General features: G+C 44.8%; 1 protein-coding gene across 2 annotated transcripts in view; it reads right to left on the reverse strand.

Moving 5' to 3' along the window:
• The window catches only part of LOC139916839 (interleukin-1 receptor accessory protein-like 1), a 217,005-nt gene that overhangs the window by 29,061 nt on the left and 175,114 nt on the right, over positions 1-12,830 (reverse strand). For both annotated transcript variants that reach the window (XM_071905851.2, XM_071905850.2), the window contains exon 6: positions 2,120-2,252. In XM_071905851.2, the coding sequence (XP_071761952.1) occupies positions 2,120-2,252 (133 nt within the window). The remainder of the gene's footprint in view (positions 1-2,119; positions 2,253-12,830) is intronic.

Genomic DNA, 12,830 nt, shown 5'->3' on the forward strand with positions numbered 1-12,830 from the left:
GGAAGCGTTCATCCGTTTGAACTTGTTTGATGCTGTCAAGATGTCATATTTGTTTTTTGTACACTTTGGTGGCTGCTAACACACATGTACTTAAGAGTGATACGTTTGAGTTCATGTTTTACAGCAAACCAAACATTGCAATGTCAACCGCAAATGAAAAATCCCACAAGTAGTTGCATCTTGCCTCCTCCTGGAAATGCTAGCTTTCTACCGGCCAATAAGATGACATGGTCCGGCCTCTTCCACAAGCTGTCAGCCAATGGTATTGCTCCATGGCCAAGCAGCTTCACGCTGTGTGTGAGATTCTGGAATAAACAGATGTTCAACGAGACCTCTGTTTCCAATAATGAGTATGAGCCAAAGGAGGGGGGCCTGCTAGAGGTCATCCAATTGGATGAGATGGAGAACATGGACATTGAATGGCGCACACACACACACACACACACACACACTCACGCAGGTAAATACACACTAGAGGGAAAAGAAAAGTCTAAGCCCAACAATGTATTTGCCACAGACAGAAGCTACTACATCGTTTTCAAAAATACATAAAAACAGGTTGCAGAGACACACTGCTGCCTTGACAAATGTAATACATCATGTTGAAAGCATGTGTATTGCATGACTTTATCATGAAGCTAATTATCGAGTTTAACGGGCAGTATTTTCATTACTGTTTCCATTACTGTGCACTGTCTTCTGGTGGCAGTGGCAGAGTGGGAGGCAAACACGCACAATGATCTCTTCACATTCTGTTCTGGCAGAATGGAACTACTTTTGATATGACTGCAACTGCAATGAGTGTGTCCTTATAAAGTCATGCTAGGAAAAAATACAATACATGTGTTATGTTAGTCAAGACAGCAGTATGTCTCTGCGAGCTGGTTTTAATGGATTTTTGAAAACGATAGGAGCCTATGACTTCCTGGAGGTAAGGCAACCCTGCACTAGAACAGACAGTGGTAGCTTCTGTCTGTGGCAAATACATCGGTGAGGAGAGATGACATTATCTTTTGGATCTGTGTGCGTCGATTTTGTAACCGTGAACACTCTCCGGGTCAATATACATCAAAGTAGAGCATGGTGGCCTGTCAGTCAGTACTTTATCACAAAGTTTACAGTTGTAGCCATTATAAGAGTCCCACTTTTGACTGTATGCCCACTAAAATACTGCTGCACTTTGGATTGTTTTGAAAACCCAGAAGTCCCAAGAAATGATCTGGTAACTAGTTGGTTGAGAGACAGTAGAGTTTTGTGTTACAATATATTAATTTGGTTCAGCAGTCTTAAGGAAGGATAGATGCAGGATAAATGCATGAAGGGTGACTTTTACATTGGCTATCACTGTATGTAACTATATGTTTGTGTTTCTATTCTACATGGAATTAAAGAGAAGCTGTGTGGTGTAAATGTACAATGTGAGCGATGCAGCAAATGGACTACGATCACGTGGAGTTTCCATCTCCTCCACTGCTCCATTACTCCTTTCCCCGGTTATCTTTAAGTGCAAAGTGAACACCAACACAAAGCATACTGATCACTCTTGGAGTAATGCCTGTACTGTGCACATATACACGCCATACGAATATAAAGAATGCATAGCCATCTGCATTATTGAACAGCCGTATGAAACATTCATGGATATCATTTAAGAAATAGCTTGGCGGTGGCACGGTTGATGTGTGGTCAGATATTTGTGGTAACTGGGTTTAAATGGTTGTTTACTGGTTCAGCCCATGGGTCCATTTCTATTTTTGAATAGGCGAGCACTGCCTCATGAATGTGTTATGATGTGGTTCAAGCTTTACTTTAATTTCATCTGGATTAGAAATAACATTCAATGGATTTAACGACTTCAAGTGGTAATCCTCGAAATCCTTGTTTTATTCTTTTATTTTGGCTCTAAGCGCTCGTTGCTGTGGTGTTTCTGCTCTGCTCTTCCCAGAGATCACCTGTCAATCAAACAGTGTGTCCAGTACTGTGACGTGTTTTTCCTTGGATTGTCTGTTGATGCAGTTTGAGTTTCTCAAACAGGCCGTAGCTTTGTGGTCTTTGCCATGGCATTAATGATTAGGATTTACATTCAAAATCAACCCAGGTGTAGCGACAAAGCTCTTACTTGATGTCACTCTCCTGAACCCGCTCCTCGTCCAGATCTTCGATGAACTTCTCCCCCTTCATCCAGTAGATGAGTGGACTGACGTCTCCGCTGTATCCGAAGAACGCTCTGCACGTCAGGTTGACAGGGCTTCCTGTTGGAGACAGGAAACAGGATATGAGGTAACAGAGGGTGATGAACCTGGAAGTCTGGTGGGATGATTAACGTTGCTATTTTTTTCTGGATCCGGAAATATCCAGATTTTGAAATATGCAGCAACTGCTAAATGCTATTCTAAAATATACAAAGTGTGTGTCATTTTCAACATATCTGTGTGTGTCAATTGTGCAACACAATTGACACAAAATATGTTGCTGTTAACATGTTAACAAGTAACACAAGATGTGTTTCTGGCTAGACAAGGAACCTCCTTTAAATGTGATCAACAAGATAAAACTGGATGAGAAGTAGGGAAACTGATGAAAGCTGTATCACTGAAAAAAAAAGAAGTTAAAATCCCGTTTACTTTCTGCTCCTGCGTGTCATGGGTCCTCCAGTATGAATCAACACCAACGCCTACAGAAAGACCGCAGACTCCGCTACCATCAGTTTTCTGCTCAAGTCATCTATTTTGCATGATCGTCGGCACCGGTTCTCACAACCCAACGACTGCCGACCTCGGAGGCATTGTGTGTTGTCTACAAAGTCCAGACAGAGCCGTCCCATGAAACACAAATGTTGCTGGCAAGCACTTCAGTTATTCCAAGTCTGATTCACTCAGGTATTATGGAGGAGCTGTAGCCTTGTGCTTTTTGTGATGCCATTAATGGTCCCACAAAACGAAATGTACTTCATAAAAACGAACAAAAACAAACACTATTTTCTCCCCAGATTATTTCAGCACCATCTCAGAGGCATTCATTAGACTAGGGGTGTGAGTTTGAACTTGTGTTTACCTGCCCTGTACAAGGGCCAGCTCCAAAACATGGCCCAAACAGCTGAAGAGAAAAAAAAATAAAAAAATCAATAAGTCTGTACATGTACTTTTTTCCTTTGCCCCTCAGGTGGTGGATGGAGAAAGCAATGTAGGTGGGTGATACATTGGAGAAAGTATGGCGATATTTGATACTACATCAAGCACTGGCCTTCAACACCCAGACTTACATGCACATCCCTTTATTGAACTCGTTTGCTTTCAAACGCTCCGCGCTTTGAGGTAAATTTTTATCCTTCAAAAGCTCCACAACAGCCTCCTCGACTCCGTCAATTGCATTCTCTTCCTCGCCGGTTTCTCGCTCTCCAGAGGCGCCATTTTAAACCGTCGCAGACCCTTTAGAATTCCCTCATGGCCTCTTAAACTTTGCAACGCTCTCTTGAACTGCTCTTTAACAGCGAGTTACAGCTCAACGCTACCGCAACTTCATAAAAAGCTCTCGCACTCTTCGGGAGTTCCCTCCGCTGTCAGACCTTTCTTTCAAAATTCAATCACAAGTAGCATGGGGGAAGTGCATCTGAAATTTTAAAAACACAAAAACAAAAAAAAGATATTTGCACTTTTAATCAATTCACACGGTCTTTGTGAAACGCTCAATTCGTAATGATTTCTCACTTTCCCCTGTAGAACTTACACTAAGCAACTGTCCAAATTACACATAATTGACTCAATTGTACTTGCATTCTTGTGAAGACTGGGGGATGCTGTATGCCCTTGCGGCTCCTATTAACTAGACTGTGATTAAATGATGCAAAACCATAACCTTCTTTTCCACAACCTACACAGATGCTATTTGCAGCACACAGCTTCCAGTGAGTGTGTGATGAGAAAATAAAGGGTGATTACACATTGCCAGCAGAGGTCAACGCTATAGTGCAGCAGCTTGGTTGCTCACCCATTCACTGCTATAGAATTCAATTTTTTTCTCGCATGCTGTTCAAGTCTTATACAAGAACCTGGACAAAGAGCAATCGATTATTTAATGGTGATGGCTGTTATTCAGTTATCAAGTGGATAACTTCCACTCGGGACTGGAAACCTATAAATTGCTGTTGGATGAGGAGCAAAACAATAACCCTAACATTTTGAGCGAGGTTGATGCTCTTACATTTCGTAGGCATTTTGAATCTAGAGAGAGAAACAGACAGAGCAAAAGCAAGTGCGAAGAGTGGAAGAGGACTGAGAGAGGAAGACAGACAGAGAGAGAGAGAGAGAGAGAGAGAGAGAGAGAGAGAGAGAGAGAGAGAGTGGAAATGTTATGGGCTATCTTTCAGTGGGAGGCAGTGGGTATGAGGCAGTGTGATGTACAGATAGGCTTCCTGGTCTGATCGGGAGACCGACAACGTCAGTGCACTGGAGGGGTAAGAAAACACATCTCAACAGACAGATGCCCCCCTCCTCCTCTTTCTCTCTCTCTCTCTGTCTCTCTTTCCATCCACAGGGGTTTTTCCTCTCTGCTCAGCACATATCCTATGTGACTGGAGAGAGATAAACCCTTTTAAAGCTCTCTTTCTCTCTGGGTTCGGTCGCATTTTGTGCCTCTGCTTCCTCTCTCTCTCTCTCTCTCTCTCTCTCTGTCTCTACCTCTCCCCCCCCTCTCTCTCTGTCAGGAGGCCTCGGATTATAGACCTCTCATTCTTCTTTCACACTTATCACACGCACGCCGCAGCCTATAACAAGCCCAAGAGTGTGTGGCCCGCGCGGCGACGGGCTCACCGGGGGGAGGAAAAATAAAAAAACACTCACGCCATCAAAGCCCGGGAATGGGTCTGATCCATAAAAAAAAAAAAAGCCGCTGCTGATCAAGAAGGCGCCACCGGTTTTGCGTTTCGGGAAGGCAAAGAGGTGATTCAGCATGTCTTCATTAGCGCTCCGTGCTCATCGGCCCCGTGGCGAGGACTCAGAAGTCTGTGAGATGGGAGATAACTGCGGCGTATAATTGGGTACTTGCTAGTTCAAAGATAATAGGGATTTTATTTTACCAAGGCCCGCTCTAATTTGGCCCTCTAGCCCAGTCTAGCGCGGTCAGAAGATAGCCAAAGCATGGCGGGGGGAAATCTGTTTTTGGGGACTAAAAAAGGTCCTGAGTTGGCGGACGGTTTTTGCATTTTGTCCCGCAGCTCGACAAAAATATTGGCCACAGTCGAGAGATAAGGCTTGTGTGTGTGTGTGTGTGTGTGTGTGTGGTCCAGGAAACTCGGTAAACATGGACAGATTCTGACACTTCCAAACACACACACACACACACACACACACACACACACAGTGCTGTACTTTCCAATTCCACTAGGGGTCTCTGTGGAGCTACAGAGCGGGAGGGCCGGTGTGCATGAGGGGTACAAAAAAAAACACAGCAACAACAAAAAAAACAAACACACCATTTTTGACAGGTGCAGGCAACAGTAAAAGGAAACACGGTTCTTTTTGTGTGCCACCTTTGATGTCAAGAGGCTTCACCCATGGATCCGAACAGCGTGTTGTGTTGTAGCATTGACAGCTCCACTGCTGTGCTGACAACAGTGTGCGGTGTCACTCGCGAAGACTTATTCCGAGGGGCTTTTTCATGCATATTGCCGGGCAAGGCCCTCCCTTTTCTTACAGCGCCGTGCTAATTTGTACTCGCTTTAATGTGAGCGCGTCTGCGGCGCAGACAGAACAGCTGAGGCTGCACCGGCTGCACAGACAGGCCAAGGTTGCGCGGATGCATGCTCACTTTGGCGATTGCATGAACAGACGGGCAGGGACAGACACATACACACACATACACACACACAGATTCTAGGACACAGGGGAACACATTCAAATCCCAACCTCTGGCCTTGGTCAGGGGGGTAAAATGAGTCTTAATGCGATTGTCTCCCTCTCCCTCTGCCGCTCTCCTCTCTCTTATCTCCTTGCGCCCCTCCAGAGCATCTCTTAGTCACAGTGATGGGAGGACGGAGACGGCAGCACCGACTCCTACGGCTAAACAGACAGAGTGGGAGCTATAAAACCATGAAACATCACAAACTAGGAGACAGACGGAGACAAAGCGAGCGTGCATGCATGTCTGTGTCTATGGGCATGTGACAGAGCGAGAGACATAGGGAGACACACTGAGACTGTGAGAGAGGGCATATGTGCATGTCAGTGCAGATGTGTGTGAGAAAGAGCGAGAGAGAGAGAGAGAGAGAGAAAGAGAGAGAGAGGGAGAGACAAAGAAATCATGGGAAAGAGCAAACCATTCTTCACAGAGAATTGAAAGCTTTCCCACAGAGTGAATAGAGCACCGTATCGGCCCTTGTGCGCCGAAGATTACATAGATTACAGATCACTACATCCACATGCGGTACATGCACCGTCCATGTCGAGTTAATCTGCCGACGCTCTCCTTTCAGATCCAAACAATCCCACTCTTGAGTGGGGAAGCCTTTTTTTTTTCGCTTTTAACAGCCTTGAATAAATTAAGCCCTGCAGCGAGCACCAATAACACTTCAGAGAGGAGAGAGACTAAGCTTTTGCAGACTTTTTTGGAAGGGCATTTGCAATCCGAACAGCAATAAGGACACAGATAGCTTCCTGTTTAATGTTTGTGGTGAGATGGGGAGCAATTTAGTAGCTGGCAATTAAACCCAAATAATAATGGGGTAGCAAATGAAAAGAGTCATCGAACATGTGTGTGCGTGCATGCCATTAGTGGTTGTTCATTTTTTTCCCTGTTCTGTATTGACACCGCACTGTGTAGAAGTACTGTGTGCATAATACTGTTTGTGTGTGTGAGCTACATGTACATGCTCTTACAGTGTTACTGGAGTTCATATGGGGCACTGTCTACTCATTGTACATATATATGTATGATATGTGTGCACATACTGGCATGTATATAGTAAGTGTGCATGCAGTTTGTCTACAGCATGACATTGAATTGAATATTTAAAGCTGCACTAGGTAAGATTTCTACGCAAAAATATACTTGTCTTATCTGGGGCTGCAACAGAGAATAGCATCACATCTCCCCCGATTGAGACGCTTTTCCCTATTTGCTCTGGTTAATTTCTGGTGTCGGGTATGGTCACTGGCGGGAAATCTTCTTGGACGAACAGAAACTTATGAGCGAAATACAAACTATCTCCTAAAACGGAGTGAGCGCTTCATCCAGAGAAAGCTGGACTCACCAACGATGGTTGAACCCCTTCATCTCCACCTCCACCAGCCTCTCAGAAGAAGATATTTAGGAGTGAGGAGATTACATGATTTTCTGGGTAATGAAGTACTTCACACTTTCAAAAATTGAAACGGGTATCTCTCGTTGCCACATGGGGCCACTGAAGAGCAAAGTTGCCTAGTGCAGATTTAACTGACTGCACTGGGGAAATAATTTTTGCCCCCAGCAAAGATGAAAAACACAATACACATGAGAACAGTTACATGCAACAAAAAGGCACCAGTCTGGACCAAGATCACTTCCCAAACCAAGGTGGAGGGCATGATGATCTCACAAAACACAGATTCAACTCCACTCTATTCCATTTCCTTCATTATTCTGCATTTCAAATTGATATAGCTAAAAAAAAAACATTACATTCATCTGAATTTCTCAAGATATTTGTTCCTTTTGAGGCACAAGCAAAACCTCCTCATCGAAGTGAGGGTGAGTCACTGCCCAGCTTCTGTCGTCGGCTGAAAACTCATCTTTTCTCTCCTTCTCCCTTCTGAATGTTATCCCTTCTCCTCCGCTAATTGCTCTTTAATCACTTCACTCCCTCTTTAGCTCTTATTCTACTTCTTATCCTATCATTTATCTTATCCCTCTTACATGATGGTACTGCAGTCTCAGGAATATTGTAAGGATACTAAGACCTTTGCATTCCTTACTATTGGTTTCTTGTAGCTCTGGTGATCTGGGAATTTGAGCTACTGTTGTACGGTAGCTCTGGGTAAAATGTGATGTAATTTAATTTGGATATTTTGCTGGTTTTGTATAATGCAACAGTCTGGGATCTAATTGAAAGGTCTTAAAGATCGACCTGTAGCTTGCGATCGACGGATAGGGAGCGCTGGTCTGGACTGAGTAAAAGCTCTGGAATTGAATCAGTGGAGAATCTAATTGCAGATGGTGAAAGGGGTTTCCCATATTCAGTGGAGCAACTGGGCAGCATGAGGCTATTCCTGCAAACACTCTGACAGACCCTGAATGAAGGTGGTCATTATTGTCTGTAACAGTCGATGTTTTCTTCTTTACCATCCTCTGTGTCACAACCTCCGGGGAGTGCAGGGTTACGCCGGCGATGGAGCCGCTTAATTGCGGCGGCTGGGTACGGACTCAGATCCTCGTTGCCAGATGTGGCGGCCTAATTGTCTTTCTGTTCAGTATTCACATTGCCTCGTTTATTACTGCCCGCGCCTTCCCAATCACACATTTTAAGGTGGCCATTGACTGGGCTGTGTTCGGTATTCATTTAGCCGCGTCCCCTCGCGTATGGCCAATCTCCTGTTATTCATACTTTTCCATTGCACCTCATTATCGCTAAGCTGGCAAACTGCTGCTGTTAGTCCCCTTAATTAATGCGGGTATAGCAGATATCAGGAGACACAATGCAATGTCTAAACTGTTGTTTCCTCCGCGTTTTACAAGCATGTCAACATGTGGCAATCACAATGGGTAATGCTGTCAACACTGTGTTGTGATATTACAATTTTCTGTCAATTTATTGCATGATGAAGTGTTCTGTGTTACTTTTGCTGGGGACATACTGGCAATCAAATGCAATCAAATAGGGTATCAATGCTGAATATTATAGTGGAGCGGGGAAGGAGAAGCATGGGGGTTGGGCGAATAACAAGATAGACCAATTCAACCAAGCCTTGTGGAACAGAGCATGACATTTGCAAAGATCAACACCCACTCTTGCATTGATGTTCTCATAATGCAATGTTCTTAAGCACAATAGCGGTGCTTATTATCACCGCCCAATCCACCATAGAATCATTACCAATGTGAAACCTTGTGCCGAACAATATTGCTTATAATCTCTCATGGAGAAGTCACAGTTGGATTCTGCTAATGAAAAGCTCATTAGGCATTAATGAAACACTTAAAGGGTACTTCAGAAAACATTAAACAAATGTCATGTTGAATGGAGGAAACAAGGTTATGCGACAATTAGAAAAGCAGCAGATGATGATGGTGCTTGCCATGTCAACTTTTAAACAGATGCTTTTCTTGCTAATGGCTTTGTGGAGCATTGTGGAGTGTTTATGTGCTGGGTGGATGGAGGCTTTATTGGGCGTTTTTTCTGCTGAATTACACACTTACAACTTTCTCAGTCAGGCTTCTCTCCCTTGCATAGGCCACCATCTTGTCTTGCATGGCAGCACCACTCCATTCTTTATTTTAGCTTGTTTGTGCCCGGAAGAAGGAGAAAGGTTTGGCATAAGCTATTGTCAGGTGGGAGTAATGGCAGTGTTGGGATTTCTTCATCTATCACAGTAATCCAGGGTGGCAAAACTAGGGAGTTTATGGATGTCGTCATGTGTCTAATTTAGCCTGTGTTTGTTCGTTGCTGTATCAATGTAGGACACAGAGGCCAGCGGATGGGCAGGATATAAAGGAGCAAGTTTTGAGCTCTGGCGAAGGGAAGGGGAAAAACAAACATGGAGTTCACCATCTGCCAACTCCAGAACAGACATAGAAATCATTATTCCCACTTGACGGGTCCTGTCAGTGAGAATGATACATACCAGAACTTCCATGAGAAAGAGTTAACTAGAAAGTTTGCTGAAATACCACTCTCCCTGCCCAGCCTGCTTCTCAGGCTGAAATGCTGATGCTGCTGTTAACTGAGTATTAAAAAAGCTTCACACACAGTAAGAGGGGAGGGATTGGATACCAACTGGGCCTGAGCACTCACTGGGCTTTGGCGCGGGACTAGGCAGGGAGAGGAGGGACTCCTGTCGGGCTTAGCTCAGTACGACGAGGCCGCCTAGAGAATCCCTAAGCAGCGCCATGCGGTTTAGCTACTGATGCAAGGCCAGAGAGCCGGGAAAAATGGAAAATTTGGTGGGGGGGAAGCGAGAGAGAGAGAGATAGACAATGAGAGAAAGAAAGAGACCGATGGCACTAAATAGCAGGTTCCTCGAGGCCTCGCTGGGTCACCTCTGAAGCGTGTCCACACTCCCAACAACTGCATTTCCTAGCTGAACCCCCCTATGGTTAGATACCCAGCTAGAGACCTTGGTCTCAAATTAGCCTCAGTGAATCTTCTCCTAACGATTGTCCGGGGAATCTGCTAAACTATTCTCTCTCCCCGCTGTTCATGTTACTGTACTTTCTCCCAGTGTGCTGCATGATTGCAAAATAAATCTACACCTGTGAAGTGGAAGTTCTCTGGACAAAAATTCTCAGCCCGGATCCAGCCTCGCTCGTATTCACTTGCTAATTATGGGACCATTGAAATGTTGCAACTCATGAATCCATCGGTGCCTAGACAAATTATATTTTAATCATCAGTCTAGCTCATTCCTGACTAATTACAGTACTATAGACTTGATTTATGGGTACATGCGAACACAGACTAAAGGCATCAAGCCCACAAAATGGCACTTCCATTGGAGGTCAAGTCTTTTGCGCAGAAATTTAAGCTGGATTTGTGCAACTTGGATTCTGCAGAGGCAGCCACCCTTCACATCAGATGGTTCTTAGTGACATCCATTCAACATATTCAACATGCACCTCATCATGCTACTATCCCTGACATGTTCAGGGGTTCACCAAAGCATCGATTGGATGTACCTTGTTGGAGCAGAGTGGCCTGCGTCGCGTAAGCCGTCGGTGAAAAAGAAACTAGTCCCTAAACGGTTGAGTGGAGCCAGCTCACCAGCCAAGATCAAGACAGCTTACTGTGCTCAGTGGGCGAGAGCGAGGAAGAGAGAGAGAGAGAGAGAGAGAGAGAGAGAGAGAGAGAGAGAGAGAGAGCGATCAGTGAGTGGAGAGGAAGGGAGCGCTACTACATCCATACCCTCTCCTGGGGAGTCCATGTAATGAAAACAGGACACAGCAGAGTGGCTGGGACCCTAGGTGCTTTTCCCAGGGTTTTGGGGGGCATTGTGCTGGAGATCAGCGGTGCACGTGAGACGAATGAACAAGGAAGTCTGGGCGCCGACCTAACTGAGGTGCCGACGTGAAATGAATGAGTGGGACAGGTTTGAAAAACTTGAGGCGAAGATGTTGCAACTTATCCCCTCAAATCCAACTGCAGGATGAAGGAGGGGGGCTGGGTTTACTCGCTCTCTCTGTCTCTCATGCCTTGCAGTGTTTCTTGGGAGGGTTTTGTGCATAAACAGGTTTCCATAATGAGTGCAGATGCAGGATAGTGACAGACAATAGGAGCGTATGACAGAGGGGCCAGAGGGGAGGAGAGACTCTGCAGGAAGGACGCTGAGGAAAAGGTTAAAGCTCTGGTGAGACTAGGCATCATCTACACCGTTTCCTGCTGGTTTCTCCCTGTCCGTCATGTTCACAGAAAAACACAGTGTGAGATCTGTGTGTCGAGAGCGAGTGTGTGTGTGTTTGTGGCATTATAGAGCATACGCAGGGTAATGGCAAACCCTGGAAAGGATTTGTATCTTCTCTGTTTCTTGTTCTCGCTATTTGTGTGAACATATGGAAATACATTCACATGTTTAAAAAGGTCATGGGGGAGAATTTGGGCCATTTGGGTAAAACTGCAATGCTCCAAATATGAAAACACAATAGAAACTGTATGTCTGATAAACACGCCATGGCGTGGGAACGTGTTTAAAAACCCTTCATGTATCCATCTGGATGAATTACCATAAGAAGATTGACGTGAGCATCTGGGGACGACAAAATGTCAGTGTGACATGAAAGATCTGCTGCAAATCGCTGCAGAAGAGGCAAAGAGAGCGCTCCTTGGGGAACTGACATGACTGCTTGAATGGTACATTTGCAAAATAAAGGATTTTAATGTTGTAAGGTCGGGGAGGTCATCGGGACGTGATTGTTGAATGTCAGATCACCATCAGAATAATATCGGAGCGGTCTTGTTGAATGACTACCTAGAGCAAATAACCTTTGAGGCATACTCTCCAATGCCTGGGATTATAGGAAAATCACGTTAACACTAGTATTACAGAATAAACCCTCTAAGTCCATAACTCACCCTCCAAGAATTCAGACATACATCTCATCTTAGACTGTGGAGAATCAAACTGATTTGCTAGTTCCCACCCACGACTCATTCCTGCAGTATATTATCCTTATTAACCACTTTAGATTGTCCCTTCAGGGCTTCTGTAGTCTGACCATACAAGCGCTCTCCCCCTCTCTTCCGAGGATTGTGCTGCAAGAACTGGCCAATGATGGCAGAGAGAGGAATCGCAATACAGACACAGATATTGGAATTGAGCAATGAGATGTGATATTTTTACCCGCTAAGGATAAGCCATATGTGTGCTTATAAATCATGAAAATATGACCCCAATTTCTTCTAATCTTGTTACGCTGCTGAAGACGTTACTTGGCGAAACGTGGTTTGCTCTTAATGTATTGAATAAAGTACTGCTGGGCTGAGGCTAAGAGCACGCCGTGACTCCCTCCAATTTAAAGTTCTACTTCATCACGGCTAGCGTCACGCTAATCCAAGAGTGTTTTCTCTCTCATCCTCTGCACCAGACTGAGGAAACATGAGCCAGGCTGCTCACTGCCTTGATATCTGTGAGGTCTGTATTCACTGCCAC

This window comes from Centroberyx gerrardi, chromosome 21 (assembly GCF_048128805.1).
Source record: "Centroberyx gerrardi isolate f3 chromosome 21, fCenGer3.hap1.cur.20231027, whole genome shotgun sequence".
NCBI lineage: Eukaryota > Metazoa > Chordata > Actinopteri > Beryciformes > Berycidae > Centroberyx > Centroberyx gerrardi.